Below are 16,658 nucleotides of genomic sequence, written 5' to 3' on the forward strand. Positions count from 1 at the left end.
AGCACGTTTCAGGGAAAATGCGGAGCAAGTACAAAGGAGGTAAGGGAGACCTCAAAGGCTTCGTCAAATAGATGGGGAAGCCCAGGCTGAATGCAGAGGTGAAGGGCTGGCGCAGGGGCTCTGCTGACATCAAGACGTCAGCCCCTCTCTTCAGCGGCTACGTTTGTTCTGCAGCAGGGAAGGGGAGGGCCCCCATCAGGTAAGCTGTGTAGTGTGAACACAGGGAGTCCAGGCCCTTGTGCTCGGAGGCGCCAGCATCAAGGCTGGTGACCTCAAATGTCTCCATGCCTGCACTTCCTCCCCTCCGCAGAAATGACAAGAGGGTTTAGAAAGACAGGCCAGCTACTTGCTGGGGCGACGGAGGCTGGGACGGCGGTCACGGTACCGTTGAAAGCAGGCTTCGGCTGTGGACCTATTCTCATTCTCGAGCCTTCTTTCTGCCAGTTCCCCATTACGTACAAATAAGCAGTTTTGAAAAAGTTAGTCCCAACAATGACATAGACACATATGTATTTAAAACTTCCTACAGGCTTCCCTGTTGAAATCTCATCATGGGTCCTTGAACTAAAACATCATATGGACACTGACAAAACGGACAAGCAAATAAATCTGGGGTCTCACTTCTCTGATTCAAATCCTTCAGTGGCTCCCCACCACTTCTGAGCAAAAAGTCAGTTTTTCAGGATGGGAGACAAGGCTTCCTCCGATCTGACCCCTCCCTGCGCCCTAGAGTTTCCACCCCAGTGACTCTTCTACGTGGTTCTTTAGGCTCTCTCAAAACAAAACGAATTGTACTTCCTGGCCAACCATGCTGTTTCACAGCCGTGTGCTTTGACCACGCTGACCTTGCTCCCTGAATATTCCGTGCAATGATCTCTTCTTCATCCTTCAAAAACCTGTACGCGAATTATATTTTGCCAAGTCCTGGTTGACCACTCTGGCCGACAGAAATAATTAGACACCTTGTATTGCATCGCTGTTATTCTCATAAGGATACACTGTCTTATTATTTCCATATTTATCCCAGTTATTGGATGTTGGAGTTAGTCAGGAATAAACACCATCTCTCATTTATTATTGTGTGCCTTGAGGCAAAGAAGCCATCTATGAAAGCAGTAAGAGGTTAAGGCTGTATTAGACCATGCAAGAGACTGTCCATGAACTGTCTTGAAGTCGTACTCTGACACCCGATACCACAAAGCTGACCCAGCACCCACAGGTGATATAGCGGAAAGGGCTCAGCACTGGAATCAGACAACATCTCTTCTTCCTTGCTTACCAAGTGCAGGGCACATGGTCAATAACAAGAGACGCTGTTGGCTTATCTCAGCCTTGGGGCTTTGTAATCAAAGAGAACTTGGCCCCTTACTGTCTGAGGGACTTTGGGGAAGTCCCCTAAGCCTCAGTTTTCACACCTATAAAACGGAAATGGTAACTCAGCTGAGAGAATGCAGTAGGATGACATATGATAATACAGCAGACAGCCCGCCACGTGGTCCTCGATATGTGGTAACTAACAATGATGATCATTAATGGGGAGTCTATTATCTTGGCGAATCACAATACTGAATGACATGGCATAAAAACACAATCCATCACGTTTAGCTCCCATCTCTACCTTGAGGTTTCTTTTCCCCACTAGTTTTGTTATCCTTCTGACTGTTACCCCTCTCTAGCGCCCATGCCTGCTGCCTATTGTTTGAATGACTGAATTCAAAATGCGAACGGGAGTTCCCTGGCTCTGAAGAAAGAGACAGATTTTTTCTGGGCAAAGGTACACTGTCCATTACCACATCCTACTCTACCCCTTCTAAACATACCCAGATCTGTAACAAAGGCATTTCAGGCAGTGCATCGCTGACGACGTTAAAAGGGAAGATTAAACTGACCACCTAGCCTCATACATAATTGATGCCCCGGGGTGACGGCTCCTGTCCAATTTGGGGGGTATGACGCAGCTCTGTTCTTTCCCTTCCCTGCAGCGGCGTGCCGGAGCTGCCTCGTGAAGGTGATCTCCAAACGATACTGTTGAACCAGCACGTGAATCGTCCGACTGACACTTCCCGCACACAGAAATCAAGGTTTCAAACACCACTTGTAAGTAGCGGGAGCCAGGGCTGGCAGTGCACAGAGGCTGAGGAATACTGCACACGATTAACACAATGTCTACAGAGATTCTGTTGGAAGGACGGACAGCCAGATCTCTAAGTCAATCCTGACTCAACAATTAAAGGAACAGATCCGATTTGGCTAAACCAGAGTCAAGAATGACTCAGAGTTAAACCAAAATTCACCATGGCAGGGGATTTTTCTTTTTTCCTTTTATTTGGAAGCTTCACTGATAGAACCTGGTGAATGTGAGTTATGGGTGGATTTGAGCCATGCAGCTGCTAAGCCAGGGGGGTGCACCTGTCACCTGCGGTGTGCGAGACACTGCAACTCGGAGAAACCAAAGCTCTCGGAGTTTCAGTAAGTCACTCTCCTCCACTCAGCATATTCACTGCGCTGAATCTAAGGTGGCTCCACGGGACAGATCACAGCTCTGTTAGATTTACAAAGTGGAGAAGTTTGAGCGCTGTGCCGTGCAATGAAAGAGGCCGTGCAGGCTTCTTCCAGCAGGCACAAATTCTGGAACTGAAGCACAACGGATGTCGGATCGGCTGGGTGTAGCTCAACGGCACCTGCAGGCAGGTGCTCAGTTGGCAGGTGTCTGCCCCACGGAGCTGAAATGGGCACGCTCTATTTTACCAACAGTTACGTGAAAAATTGCCCCCGGGGGTGTGTGTGTGTGTGTGATGTACCTTCTAGTCGCCCACAGTTAACTAAAAACAAAAGGCATTACAGAAGGCGGCACTTTCTCCCCAAATAGACCCTCTATTCAGTGGGCAGGATTTGGGGATCTTGGGCAAAAGATTACCCGGGGAAGCTGACACGGTAGCAGCCGTGTGTTTCTGTTTTAATAAGGTCCGCCTACAGAACAAAGGCATTTGCTAAGTGAATAAGGATGGTGTGTGGTATGCTTCACAGAAATATTAAAATCCATGCTGTCTCAGCAGGATTGGGATGCAGTTCTTGATTCATGCCTATGGAGCATTACTGCTGAATTACAGAACCACAGCTCTTTATGTGGAGGCCTCCCAGACTGCTTTTACTTCTGCATAATTCAAGATATAAAGACTGTTTATTGCCGCTAAACTGTGAAAAAAAAAAGGTGCAGGACAGAGAAATAGCTCTCCGCCTTCATTAGGTTAATTCAGAAATCATACATTTCCTTTCCTGATGTGTTTTTCTTTACATTTTTTTTACTACTGATTGATTGATCGCTAGCCTTCTGATTTTTCCTCCAAACCACCCTCCCTCTTGATCCATTTGCTGCTTCTCCCAATTTGAGAAACCTTAAACACAATATGCAAATTTTATATTCCTGAAAGGATAAAGGATGTAATTTCCTGTCGAGGAAAAAAAAAAATGGAGAGAAGGATAAAGAGATATTCGGTCAGGGGGGTTTCTGCATCCCACCAAAGCCCGCTCAAAGTTGTCCCTGGCACGGAGCCACTCGCAAAACCATCTCTAGAACATGAACACAACGCAGATTCCGAGGCCGTCAAGTGATGAGGTTTAACTGCAATTGGGGAGCAATAAGGCTCAGACCTGTAATCACAGACACGAGCAACAACAAGGAGGAAAAGCAGTAAGCTTGCGGCTGTGCACACTCATATATATATTTACCAATGCCATTATCTTACCTTAATACTTTTAGTTGCATATGCATGAAATGAGATGGAGGACTAGTTAATGCCAGGCATGGATCTTACCCAGCTGGTACTCAGCATGCAATGTCTGACACATAAAGAAGCCTCATCAAGTGCATTTTAAGAGAATAGGCTCAAAAGCCAGGTTTTCCGGGTTCAATTATTGGATCAGTCATTTAGTAACTATGTCCTCCAGGAAGGTGCTTAACCTGCCTGGGCCTCAGCTTCCTTATTTATAAAACTGGCAGATTATGGGCACCTACCTCAGAAAGCTGTTGGGAGGATTCACTGAACTCTGCCTGGCATGGAGTGCAAATGCACTAAGTATTAGCTATATAGTAGTTTCTGCATTAATTTATATCTGGAATAAATGACTATAAATAGAGTCATAGCATAATGAACTCTCAGAGAAATTAAGAAAATGGTCTCATTTGCAATTGGATCAAAAAAAGTATAATGCCTAGAAGTGAATTTAACCAAGGAGGTGAAAGATCTGAACTCTGATAACTATGACACTGATGAAAGAAATTGAAGATGACACAAATAAATGGAAAAATATACCATGCTCATGGATTGGAAGATTTAATATTGTTAAAATGCCCATACGACTCAAAGCAATCTACAGATTCAATGCAATCCCTATCAGAATACTAATGGCATTTTTCACAGAACTAGAATAAATAATCCTAAAATTTGTATGGAACTTCAAAAGACTTCAAACAGCCAAAGCTGTCTCAAGAAAGACAAATGAAGCTGGAGGTATATTACATGCTTCCAGATTTCAAATTGTACTACAAAGCTATAGTAATCAAAACTAGCACAAAAGCAACACAAAGATCAATGGAATAAGAGAGAGTCCAAAAATAAACCCAAGCTTACATGGTCAATCTTCATCAAAGGAGGCAAGAATATACAATAGGGAAAAGACAGTGTCTTCAATACATGGTGCTGGGAAAATTGGACAACTACATAAAAAAGGATGGAACTGGGCCACTTTCATTCACCATATACAAAAATAATCTCAAAATGGATTAAAAACCAGAATGTAAGAAACCATAAAGCTCCTAGAATAAAGCATGGGCAGTAAGCTCTTGGGCACTGGTCTAAGCAATAATTTTTTGAATCTGTCTGTTCAAGGGCAACAAAAGCAAAAATAAACAAATGGGACTACATCAAACTAAAAAGCCTTTGCACAGCAGAGGAACCTGAACAAAATGGAAAGGCAACCTACTGAATGGAGAACATGTTTGCAAATAAAAGAACTGGTAAGGGGTTAATATCCGAAATACACAGAGAATTCACACAATTCAACAACAAACAAAAAGAAAATAAAACGAAAGCAATCCAATTATAAATTGATAAGAGGACTTGAGTAGGCACTTCTCCAAAGGAGACACAGATGGCCAGCACACACATGAAAAGACGCTACACACCACTCACTATCGGGAAGATGCAAATCAAAACGACAATGAAGTATCACCTCATCCATCTTAGAAGGGGTATTACTCAAAAGACAAGAAATAACAAGTCTTGGCGAAGATGCGGAGAAACCCTCACATACTGTTGGTAGGAATGCGAAATGGTGCAGCAACTAGGAAAAACAGTGTGCAGGTTGCTCAAAAAATTAAAAATAGAACTACCACATGATCCAGCAATTCCACTTCTGGGTATTTATCCAAAGAACACAAAATAAAATTGAAAAGCTATATGCACCTCTATGTTCATTGCAGCATTACTCACAATAGCCAAGGTACTAAGTGTCCAACGGATAAATGGATAAAGAAGGTGTGATTATATGTGTGTGTGTGTGTGTGTGTGTGTGTGTGATATCACACATACACATGTACACGTACATGTACACACAAAGGAATATTAGTCAGCCATTCAAAAAAAAACTGAAATCTTCCCATTTGTGATAACATGGATGGACCCAGAAGGTATTACGCCAAGCCAAATAAGTCAGATAGAAAAAGACTAATACTGTATGATTTCACTTATATGTGGAATTTAAAACAAAACAAAACAAAAAATGAACAAAACGAAACAGACTCATAGATACAAAGAACAGTCTGGTGTTTGCCAGAGGGGATGTGGTGGGACAATGGGCAAAATCAAGGAAGGGGAAAAAGGTACAAACTTCCAGCTATAAAATAAATAAGGCACAAGGATACAATGTACAGCATAGGGAATAGAGTTAATAATAGGTAACACCTTTGTATGGTGACAGATGGCAGCTAGATTTACAGCAGAGATCACGTCCTAATGTATACAAATGTTGAATCACTATGTCCTGCACCTGAAAAACCAAGATAATACTCCATGTCAACTACGTTCGATAATAAATAAGTAACAGAGATACTGCTATATTTGCCTACATACAAATTGTAGCTTTAAGAGTCCAACAAGTCAATATATGTGAAAATCTATGTAAATTTTAAAGTGATCACTTCAATTTAAAAGCTTATTCTTGGGCTCGGGTCATGATCTGAGTCATGACATTAAGCCCCACATCGGCTCCTTGGTGGGCATGGAGTCCACTTAAGGTTCTCCCTCTTCCTCTCCCTCTGCCCCTCTCACCTCTCCCCCCTCCCCCCCAAAAAAGAGTTTATTCTTATATGTACCGCACAGCCATTGTGTAAATATTCATCAAGTCACGAACCCTTGCCAGGTATCTACTATATTCCCAGGTGCGATTGTGTCATCTGCTAAGGGAGGTGGGGAATGATAGTGAAAAGTATAATCTGCATTTCCTGTCCTGAGGGGAATTACCTTGAGGAGACAGGGCAATAGTCAGGAAAAGTTAAATGCGAGAAGTGGGCTGGGCAGAGAAAACAAAACGTGCAAAGCAATATGCTAGAGACGTCTTCAGAGGGAGGAGAAAATGCTGCCCTTCCTTGAGCAGTCCACACCAATCAGAGTAGGGTCTCTAAGAGAGCTCAGTGTCAGCTGGGAGGGCAGGGTAGGAGTTGGAACCGGGGTTCCAACGGGGTTCCAACGGATCCTCCAAGACCGTGCATATGACAGGGAGATATCGGAGGTCAAGGGCTTTCCAGGCAAGGAGAAATTGGGGAGACACAGAGATGGGACTGTAAATAAGAGAGTAGCACTTCGTAAGAAAGAGACAGTGTGTGTGGAGCTAACCGAGGAGATGAAGAGAAAAAGAAAAAGGCAGGCAAGATCAGTAACTAGGCAGCCTTTGCGACCTCATTGTTGGCCCCTGGCCTTGGCTTGGAGAAATGCAATTCTATCTTCCTTTACCCCCCAAGGAATACAGAACAAGAAGAAAAGAAGAAGAAAAAAAAAACAAATCAGGAATTTCAGATGTCTTCTCTCCTTTCTTCCTTAGTAGAGAAACAGAGCCTCCCAGATAAGGATGTGGTAAAAGTCTGTACATTCATAAGATTTACTTAAGGAACAGTTTTAACGATGAGGGCATTTGGGCTGAAGACAGTCACTTTTTAAATAACTTATATTAACCTCATTTTCCCATCTCTCTTATGATAGCAATTTTTTTTTTTTTGGCAGAAATGTTTTTAGAGAAGTAATCTACTGGCACTTAATTACTAGTATTTAACCAATTCAACATTCTCTTTTCTTAAGAGTCCATTAGGTTTCTATTAGAATATTATACATTCTAATCAAATGTGGCTTTCTGCAAAGGTCCTCATTGTCAGTCTCCTCAAAGCAAAGTTTATCTGGACTATTAGACATTCTCTCTACTTTGGCTGCACCAAATTAGATTAATTATTTATACCTGAGGTCCATTGTTTCAGAACTTGGGCACCTCACTTAACATTTCTCTAGCGAATTATTAAGAGTCTTATTTTTAAAATAAAGTCCTCATTTCATAGTCTGTTTGATTGAGGTTAAACACAATAGTCTAGTGATTCTTGTATTAAACAGTTCAATGTCATAAGATTCTCTCCTGGGTTTTGTGCCAATGAACACATTTGAAACAAATGAACCTTTCATTAAGAATACCCTCACAGGGGATAAGGGCAAAGGGCTTCTGACTCAAAAACTGTCAGGCACAAGTCTGGGCAAATTATTAAAACAAGTCATAGTATGTGGAGTCTACTCTTTATACATCAGGAACAACTAGAGATAATTATTTTGCAGATAAAGAAAAAACATATTAGCATCCTATAACTTTTGCAGATAATAATTATTTTGCAGATAAAGAAAAAACATATTAACGTCCCATAACTTTAGCTCGTAGTGACTTGCTTTATTCCAAAGGTCACTCTGAGGTAGGGTTCAAAGGCATCCTCAAAGACATGGTAGGTGCTCTGTAATAATCAGGATTCCTTTTTTTTTTAAAGATTTTTATTTATTTATTTGACAGAGAGAGAGACAGCCAGCAAGAGAGGCAACACAAGCAGGGGGAGTGGGAGAGGAAGAAGCAGGCTCCCAGCGGAGGAGCCCGATGCGGGGCTCGATCCCAGAACGCCGGGATCACACCCTGAGCTGAAGGCAGACGCTTAATGACTGAGCCACCCAGGTACCCCAATAGTCAGGATTCTTAACTACAAACAACAAATTCTTCTCTGGCTTGTATATGCAGGAAAAGACTATTAAAACATATTAGTAGTACCCAGAGCCTCCAGGAAGGCCAAAGAGCCAGGCCAGGGTGTCTAGCAGCCAGGGAAAATGTTCAACCACACCGTAGGGAAAGGGAGAGTCACCTGGCAATGTCCTGACTGCTCAAAAAACATGACATTGCTCACCTGTCCACATGATCTGTGCAAGAACGCCAGACTCATGGGCGGGAACGAACCACAAAGAAGACTAGACAATCCTTTTTTTTTTTTTTGTCTTTTACCTTAGAAAGGGGAGACAAAAAAAATTCCACGAACATAACACAAATGGTCCATCAAGTGTACCGAGATTAATAGAGCTTCCAAAAATACCTTTGATTTCCACTTGGGCATCTGGAAAGGAAAGGCTCTCCTCCCCCAGATCCCTGCCCCCGCCTCCCCCTAACCCCCCAGCAAGAATTCGGCTTCTTACATTTCTATGACTCTGACACACTTTATGAAACAGAAAATACATTCTTTCATTCCACTCCTGGAACCTCCCCTTACTACACAAGCATTCCAACCTAGTGATCAGTCAATGACAAAACTGATTTGGTGACCAGCAGAAAGGAGGGAACCTTCTCCCTACCCACGCTGTGCTGACTAAGGCTCTTGACCTTGAATTTTCTAATTCCAGCACTGTCTTGACTCTTTGGTGAGATAAAAACAAGAAGAGTGCCTGGCATGCAATGTCTCAAGGCTAGAATCTGTCAGTTGCTTCGCTTTGGGGCCTTACTTCTCAAAGACATTGAATGATTTTGAGTAGGCTGTTTACCTTGATGTGAGCAGAATTAGCCTAAGACACTAAGCCTTTATGGCAAGTTTTATTGTTCAAGGCAAATATAACCTGTTAAGATTTACAGGCTTTATTAACAGCAATAACCATTTTATAGCCAACATCAGTAAATCAGGGTTTATTGAGAACTCTACAATTTTAATCTGTGGAAAACCATTAAAATGTCGGATTTTCATTGGACATAATTTCTAACTTTTATGAAAGATAGATTTTCCATTTAATTGGGGAGTATAAAAAAGTGCAGTGTGGGATAATGAATTGTTTTGAAAAGAGCAAATTGGTTTTAGCTAAACAACGAGTGTCAAACACTAAAGTTTTCTCTTTAGTTAGAACTGTCCCAAGGTTAAGGTTAAAAGTAACCACAGTGACAAATACGTTCTAATACATCCAGCTCTAGGATGAGCTCATGGCGTTTAGGAAAACTTGAATTATCATCTGTTCCCATTTCAGGTATTTTGCAAAGACCATGTGACCTATTATTTCATCCAGACCAGTATGTAAATGAGCCTGGTGAGTATCTTCAAGTTCTATGCAACTTCTTGGAAAGTGTTTTACTACTACTAATACCATACTTTAGGCTCCTTAATGGGGTAAGCGAGGTGACCAAACATTGATAGTCACCGGCTTCTGTCAATACCCATTTATTTCCTCCATGTGATAGATTAAAAGAGAGGGAAGTGGAGAGCATGTCTTTGTCCTTTGATGAGCTTGAGAAGTAAGAACAGAGGGCTCAGGCAGGAGAGGTGGAGCTCATGGACAGTCTGGGGTAAGGAGAGATGGTCTTAGCAGCCCTCTGCTTTTTCATGGGGCTGAAAATGTGTCAGATACCTTAAGACTCTCAGTTTTAATCTGATTCTCCAACCACAATGGAGCCTTAACATGTTCTCTGAGAAGCAAAGGTTTGTGAAGCTTTATAAAAGACTAGGATAAAGAGGAAGAAGACAAACCACAATAATCCAAACTATTTAGTACTAAAAACTGTTTTGCATATTCTCAGGGGTTTTTTTTCCTTTTTTATGTCATAGCAAGCCTACAAAGAAAATATGGTTCCTATTTCTGGATGCGGAATCTGAGGTTCATGGTGGCTAGTAAATTCCTATAGGTCACAGCATCATGAAGGGCCAGTCAGGCCCTGACCCTTCGTGACAATGAGACCTGTCATGGCCAATGCCAGACATAGGAAAAATGTAATGAGGATAGAGACTACCCTAGGATCTCTCCCTTCCCCTGTTATATGTCCCCTTTTCTTCTCCTCCATGGCCTCCTCCCTGCAACTCTGGACATCCAGTACTTTTTTTTTTTTTTAAGGATTTTATTTATTTATTCGACAGAGATAGAGACAGCCAGCGAGAGAGGGAACACAAGCAGGGGGAGTGGGAGAGGAAGAAGCAGGCTCATAGCGGAGGAGCCTGATGTGGGGCTCGATCCCACAACGCCGGGATCACGCCCTGAGCTGAAGGCAGACGCTCAACCGCTGCGGCCCCCATCCAGTACTTTTCTATCTCCCAGCACAGCATCAAACCCAGGCTTCTGGCCCTTGGGAGCACAGGGGCTCCACAGATGTCCCTCTCCAGGCTCCTTGTCCTCCTGAGCTCCCAAAGCCTCTATTTTTTCATTGCGCTGTTCCTTGTTTCACCACCAGATTACCGATCTCAAACAAAAGCACACAATTTACACAAGGTTTAGGATTGGCATATTACCCAGAAGAAACTTTAATCTGAAACTCCATTTCTAAGGATGGAAAGTCTGGTAGCACAGCAAACAGAGAGGTTACCACTGGCCGAGGGGCCCTCAAGCTTCAAAAAGGCTTGGGGAAACTGATGGAACCCAAAGTCTCATTAAAAACCAACAAAAAATATTAGAGAAGGAAAAAAAAAAAAGATCTGAGCTTTAAGGTTAGATTGGGTTCCTTAGTGATCCGAGAGCTTGGACAAGTTCCTATAAGAAGGACATGAAAACACCTATAATCTTCTGGCATCCCTTTTGCAAATCAAATGAAATACCACAGAGAAGGCACTGAACACAGTGCCCAGCACATGGGGACATTCTATACATGGTAGCTCTTCCTATGCTTCTACAAACCACCTTCTGTGCTCATACAGGTGAGTTAGTTGTCTAGGAAGTCCTACCTCACAGACAGAAGACAACCGTACAGGTCTTCAAAGTGCCAAGGAGGAGCCCTCCTAGGTCACTGTGGGACAAAACCAGCTGAATGCCAGCGACCCTGCCAGGCACAACCCCTTCCAGTAATGATCCTGTGGCCCCAAAGCAGGTGGGCAGGAAGGGAACCATGAGCCGGAAAGGGAAGAACGTCCCTGCTCCAGGAAGATAATGGCTGGTATATTACAGTGACAATTTTGATGTAACTGATCAATTTCCACGCAGAGTTCCCAATCACGGCCATCCTGGAGAGTCATGAACTTCAGGGTCCTCACCAGATAATGATGTCAGAATGCACAGCGGTGCCCTCTTGGAGATCTGGAGACCGCGTGACAGGCACGGGCAGACATCCCTACCCTGGGAGACCCCGTTTGGAAGGGTACACATGTTCTCCCTTTCCTTCCCTATCCCTGTCCTCCTCTCTCTCAGCTTTCTTCTCTCATTCTGCCCTCCCGTCAGCAAAAACACAGATGGCGGTGGTAATAACGACCGCGTAAGCTACTGCACGCTAAAAGAGCTGTAAATATCGGTGTGCGGATACAGGTAGTATCCAACCCATAAATTCCAAGGTAACTCAAGTGTTTGGAATTGGGATGCTTTCTCGCATTATCACGATGCTATAAATGCTTGCCAGGGCCCCGCAAGAGCCCATTAACCCACAATGTAGCTGAAACACTCTCCATAGCCATCCGACAAGACAGAATGCACAAAACACAGCTTGCCCCCCACTCTCAGCTCAGAATTTCTGTGTTAAAGCATCCTGCAGCCCTGGCTGCTCCTTCGAATGGCCCTCTATTTAAAATCAGCCAGCCGGGCTCTGAAATGTATTCCTAATAACATACACATGGTTAAAATAAAAGGGTCACAGGATGTCAAAGGGGCAAGAGGAAGTGCACTGAGTTACACAGCACCCCCCACCCTGCCCCGATTTCATGTCCAGACAGACATTCACAAATCAGGATTGTGAGAGGTGAGAGGTGCATGTCCAATCAGAAAAGCAGAGGGACACATTCACCGGAGCACTGAACGCCCAGCTGCCCGTCACCCGGCTCTGGAAACCAGAGCACGCTCTGCAAGGAACAAGAAGGGAGCAAAAGAAGATCAAAAATCTTTCTGTTTCACATTAAATAAAAATCTAAAAATAAGCATTTTCCTTTCTAATCATTTCCTATCATGCATGGAATGTTCACTTTAATTTTCAAGTCCGTTTACTTCATTTCTGTGAACCACTTGAGCTTTGAATAGTGTCCACCCAGCATGCTTTCTGTCGAAACATGCAAGCGTGTGTGTGTTTTTCCGTTCCCCTTTATTTTCTCCAATCCTTTGTCCTTCCAATTACAAAATCCCCCAGCAATGTTTGCGAAAAATGTGAGGCAAAGGCTCCTTCCTTTTTTTTAAAATCTTCTTCTCAGTGAATAAACAAACCATAGGTCTGAGGACAGTTTCCTAGCTTCCCACAGAAGAGCCACCACTGGATTATCTATTGACCAACTCAGGCCTCCATTTAGAAAAATTATCATTCTATCAAGCATTCCTGGTACTTCCTAACTTGTCCCGGCCCCCAGTGCTGCTTTCACGACCGTATTACTCATCTGTCAGGACATCTTTTAAGAGCTACTGAAAGACTTAGGGAGGCTTCCCTATGACCACAGTATGTCATCACTGACAATTGTATTCAAATAGCATGGTAGACGTTCTAGAAAACATGCAAGGAGCAAAAACCAGAGTGACGCTAGATTCTAGACTCCCAGTGTGAAGGAGACCTGTGGCTACAGCACTTTTTATATCCCCCACACCAGCACAGTGCTGTAGGCATAATAAATGCTCAATGAACGTTTGTTCCATAGGTAAAGAAAGACTAAGGACAAACGTCGGTGAGACTCGGCACTAGGGGCTGATCTCCTTCCCCGTGCACTGTTTCACGAAGCTTTGCCTGTTTGAGTAGCTTGATGCATGACCCAATGGGTGTATCACAGTGTCCAAGGTGACTGAGGACACAAAGGATGTCACCTGTGTCATCTGAGGTCCCAAAATCAGAACACAGACTAATTCTACTCAGGCTACCTCGCAAGAGCTTTGTGTCAACAGCAAAGGAGACGAGAGGCAATTTCCTCTTCCAACTTATTTCTTTCACAGTTTCTTCATCATCTTTAGCAAATGGGTCCAGACCGCAAGAATGCCAGACACAAGCTCTTTCACTTCCCTTAGGACCACACGGGACTCCGGTCTCCCTCTTGGGACCAAGTCTGGTCCCACAAGTCTCTTACCTCAGCCGCAGGGACTCCCTCGGGCGGTCGGCAATGCAGCACTATCATGCCTTCGATGGGAACCTCCCTTCCCTGCGGATCTTGTTCAAAGTTTTTCCGTAAATCTGCCAAAAAAAAAAAAAAAAAAGAAAAGAAAAGAAAAGGGTGAGGTCCATGACCATTTGCTCTAGGGCCAGTATTACTCATATTTGTTCCAAATACAATAAAACAGCAAGCTTAATGTCACAAACTAGATATACCCAGAATAGTCAGTGGGTCTCAGGAATTCAAGAAGAAGAAAATCGTTTTCCCAAATATTCACAAGCACATTTGAAATAAACCGTCACAGGACTTCCTAATGCTCTATACCGACGTGAAGGAGAAAAGATTTAATGCGGGGGGGGGGGGGGGGGAGCAAAATGAAAACAAACAAACAAAACACAACTCGTCATTTCCTGAGTCTCTGCCAACATAATCTGCTTAGCAGCTGATGAAACACTTGGCCTAATAAATTGCTCTCCACAGCTATTATGCAGTTGAGATGCACGTGATTTGTTTTTTTTAATTTTTTTTTTATTAACTGAAGAATGCCTTATTAATCTGTAACCTCTGCCTCTCTCTTAACCCTCCAGGGGGCTCTAGAAGATGGTAATAGAGTGAGATTACCTATTAGTCTTTTATGTGTAACCAGGGAGAATGAGGCAACATCCAACCACAACAAAATCTATAACCCATCCAACCAAACATATAATTAAAAACCACAACGCCCTCCAGTCAAACAGCGACGCTGGGTATCTGCGTAGTGCCCTTCATGGAAGGTTCCGGGCACTTTGCAAACAAGCTGCACTATTAACCTTTTACACATGGAAGGGTGATGCTTGGAGAGGTTAATTGGCTTGCCAGTGGTCACGGAGAACATCAATGCCAGTGAGGGGGAAACATTCACTGAGCCTCCTGACATCCAGTCTCTGCCGGCTCACCAGCCCCAACTTTCTCAGGGAAAAGGACAGACAGATGGGTCAGAGAGAAGGAGCTTTGCTTTGAATGGCTTTCCACTTGAGTGTAAGCTTCAAGAACCGAAGTGGGAGCTGGCCTCTTCTTCTATGGAGGTGTCCCAACAGCCCTTGGATAATCTTACAGCACGGGCTTAACTCTTGCTGTCACTTGAAATCCTGGGATAGCAGACTGAAGACAGCTTTACAAGTCTTTCTCGACGTAAATGACTCCCCCTCCCTCGCAGACAATGTATTTTTCTTCAATTGAGTATCTCAAATTACAGGCTGTGGATTTATTGATTTAATTTTCTTTAGTGCTTACAATAACATGAAATATGTTCCCTGTGAAGAGCAGAGCTCCAGAATCCGTTACATCTTTACAAATTGTATAAATACATTAAACTTGCTTTTAGCAAGTCAGAAACACTGGGTGAATAACCAGCAGAACAATCCATGTATTCACGTTCTTCGGAATTCTACTCTTAATGTTTTCCCTCCCAGAGGCAACCGATGTCTTTCGTCAGTAGTGCTACATATCCAGGGGTCTTCATGAGTATATAGGAGGCAAAAGATCTTAAAAGGCCTTGCATGGCAGGCAGGGGGCAGGAGCCGCCTTCTCATTTCCCTGCTGTCCCCTGAATCATAAAGCCAGCTTCCTTCAATTCGAGATCCGTGAACTGCCACAGCCCTTAGGATTCGGAATTTCTGACTCCAAGTGTGATAAGGGTCACCTGACTTGTGATAAAACTGTGAGTGACGGACTGTGAGTCGACCCCAGAATGAAAAATCTCCCATTGCCTGCGCAGTTGGACCCCAAAGTTTCCTTTGCTCTCCCACAAGGAATCTGTGAGTCAAAAATCCCTCTTCCATAGGACTCACGTATTCATCGGGACCGCACGGAAATTAGTCTAGCACATAGTGTGAGTGTGACTCTCACGCGAGTTCTGCTCACACTCCCTTTGCTAATGGAAGGGGCTGAGTTTTTGTGGCTATTTTTGTTTGGTTTGTTTGCCATTTTGTTTTCCTTGATTGCTTTGTTTTCTAAATGAAGCCTCACTTCGTGCTACTACATAACGGTCGAAGCTTTGACAACACCAAATAATGTGTATTCAACCAGATGAAGCACAGAAAACGGATGATGGGAGTTTCTAGTCTAGCTTCCACTCCTATTCCCTTTGCTCAGAAGAAATGGGAAAGGTAGCAAAATGCATAGTTTTTGGTTAGCTCTGTACTCCACCATGTTAATACAGCAGCAGATGAAAACTAGAGCGAAATCATTTTCCCTCCCCATTCCCAACTGCTCAACAAAATAGAGAAATCTGTATATAAAAAAGGTAACCCTGTATTGACCCTGGGATGTAGGAAAGGGTGCTGTCAAGAAATTTTGAGAAAGTTCTAGCAGATCTCATCCAGCCAGGACCAAACTAAAGAAGGGATCTACCCAACCTCTTGCTCTTCCCCATGGACCCTGGAAATCACTGGAAGGTTCCAACATGACGCACAGAACACTCCTCAGTGTGGAGATACAAAGATTACAGATTAACCAGCAATGGAGTAGGGGGTCAGGGAAAAACTGTGGTGTCATGGATCAGGATCCTAGCCGGCAGCCGACCACGCACCAGACATCACACCAAGGGAGAAACGCAAGAATCACAGGGTGCTGGCCTATACCAGAGCCGGTGGCAGGAACTCTGGCATTTCTGATTCCCGAGAAGGGCAAACAGACCAGACAAATTCCAGCTAGCTACTAAATGTATTAAAAACCATGGGAATAAACTCTTAGACATAGAGGTGCATGCGTCCGGCTCTATCTCTGACTCTCACCATAGGTCACCCAACCTAATTAAGTTTCTGAATTGGCAGATCTAAGTACTTTTATCACCTATGTTAGTTCCAAGGCTTGACAAATTCAGACAGGAACCTATGCAACTTCCCAAGAGTAGGGAAACCATCCCCCGCCATATAAAAAGAATTCTTCTACAAATAAAGGAGGCAAGCCATAGAACTGAGATTGAGTGGCTTCCTCTAAGACAAGAAACAAGAGGCATTTTTGGATAACTTCTAATTTAAGCTCTTTAAAGTCAAAAGGAAATAGCAACTGAGAATCTAGAGTAGGGAGTTATAAATAGGAA

General features: G+C 43.5%; 1 protein-coding gene across 5 annotated transcripts in view; it reads right to left on the bottom strand.

Annotated features, from left to right (window-relative positions):
* Nucleotides 1-16,658, bottom strand: part of UNC5D (unc-5 netrin receptor D) — a 537,143-nt gene that overhangs the window by 173,657 nt on the left and 346,828 nt on the right. For all 5 annotated transcript variants that reach the window (XM_087856402.1, XM_087856400.1, XM_087856401.1 and 2 more), the window contains exon 4: nucleotides 13,553-13,656. In XM_087856402.1, coding sequence (XP_087712528.1) covers nucleotides 13,553-13,656 — 104 coding nt within the window. The remainder of the gene's footprint in view (nucleotides 1-13,552; nucleotides 13,657-16,658) is intronic.

Source organism: Ursus americanus, chromosome 27 (assembly GCF_024610735.1).
Source record: "Ursus americanus isolate L20-20 chromosome 27, mUrsAme1.1.p, whole genome shotgun sequence".
Lineage (NCBI taxonomy): Eukaryota > Metazoa > Chordata > Mammalia > Carnivora > Ursidae > Ursus > Ursus americanus.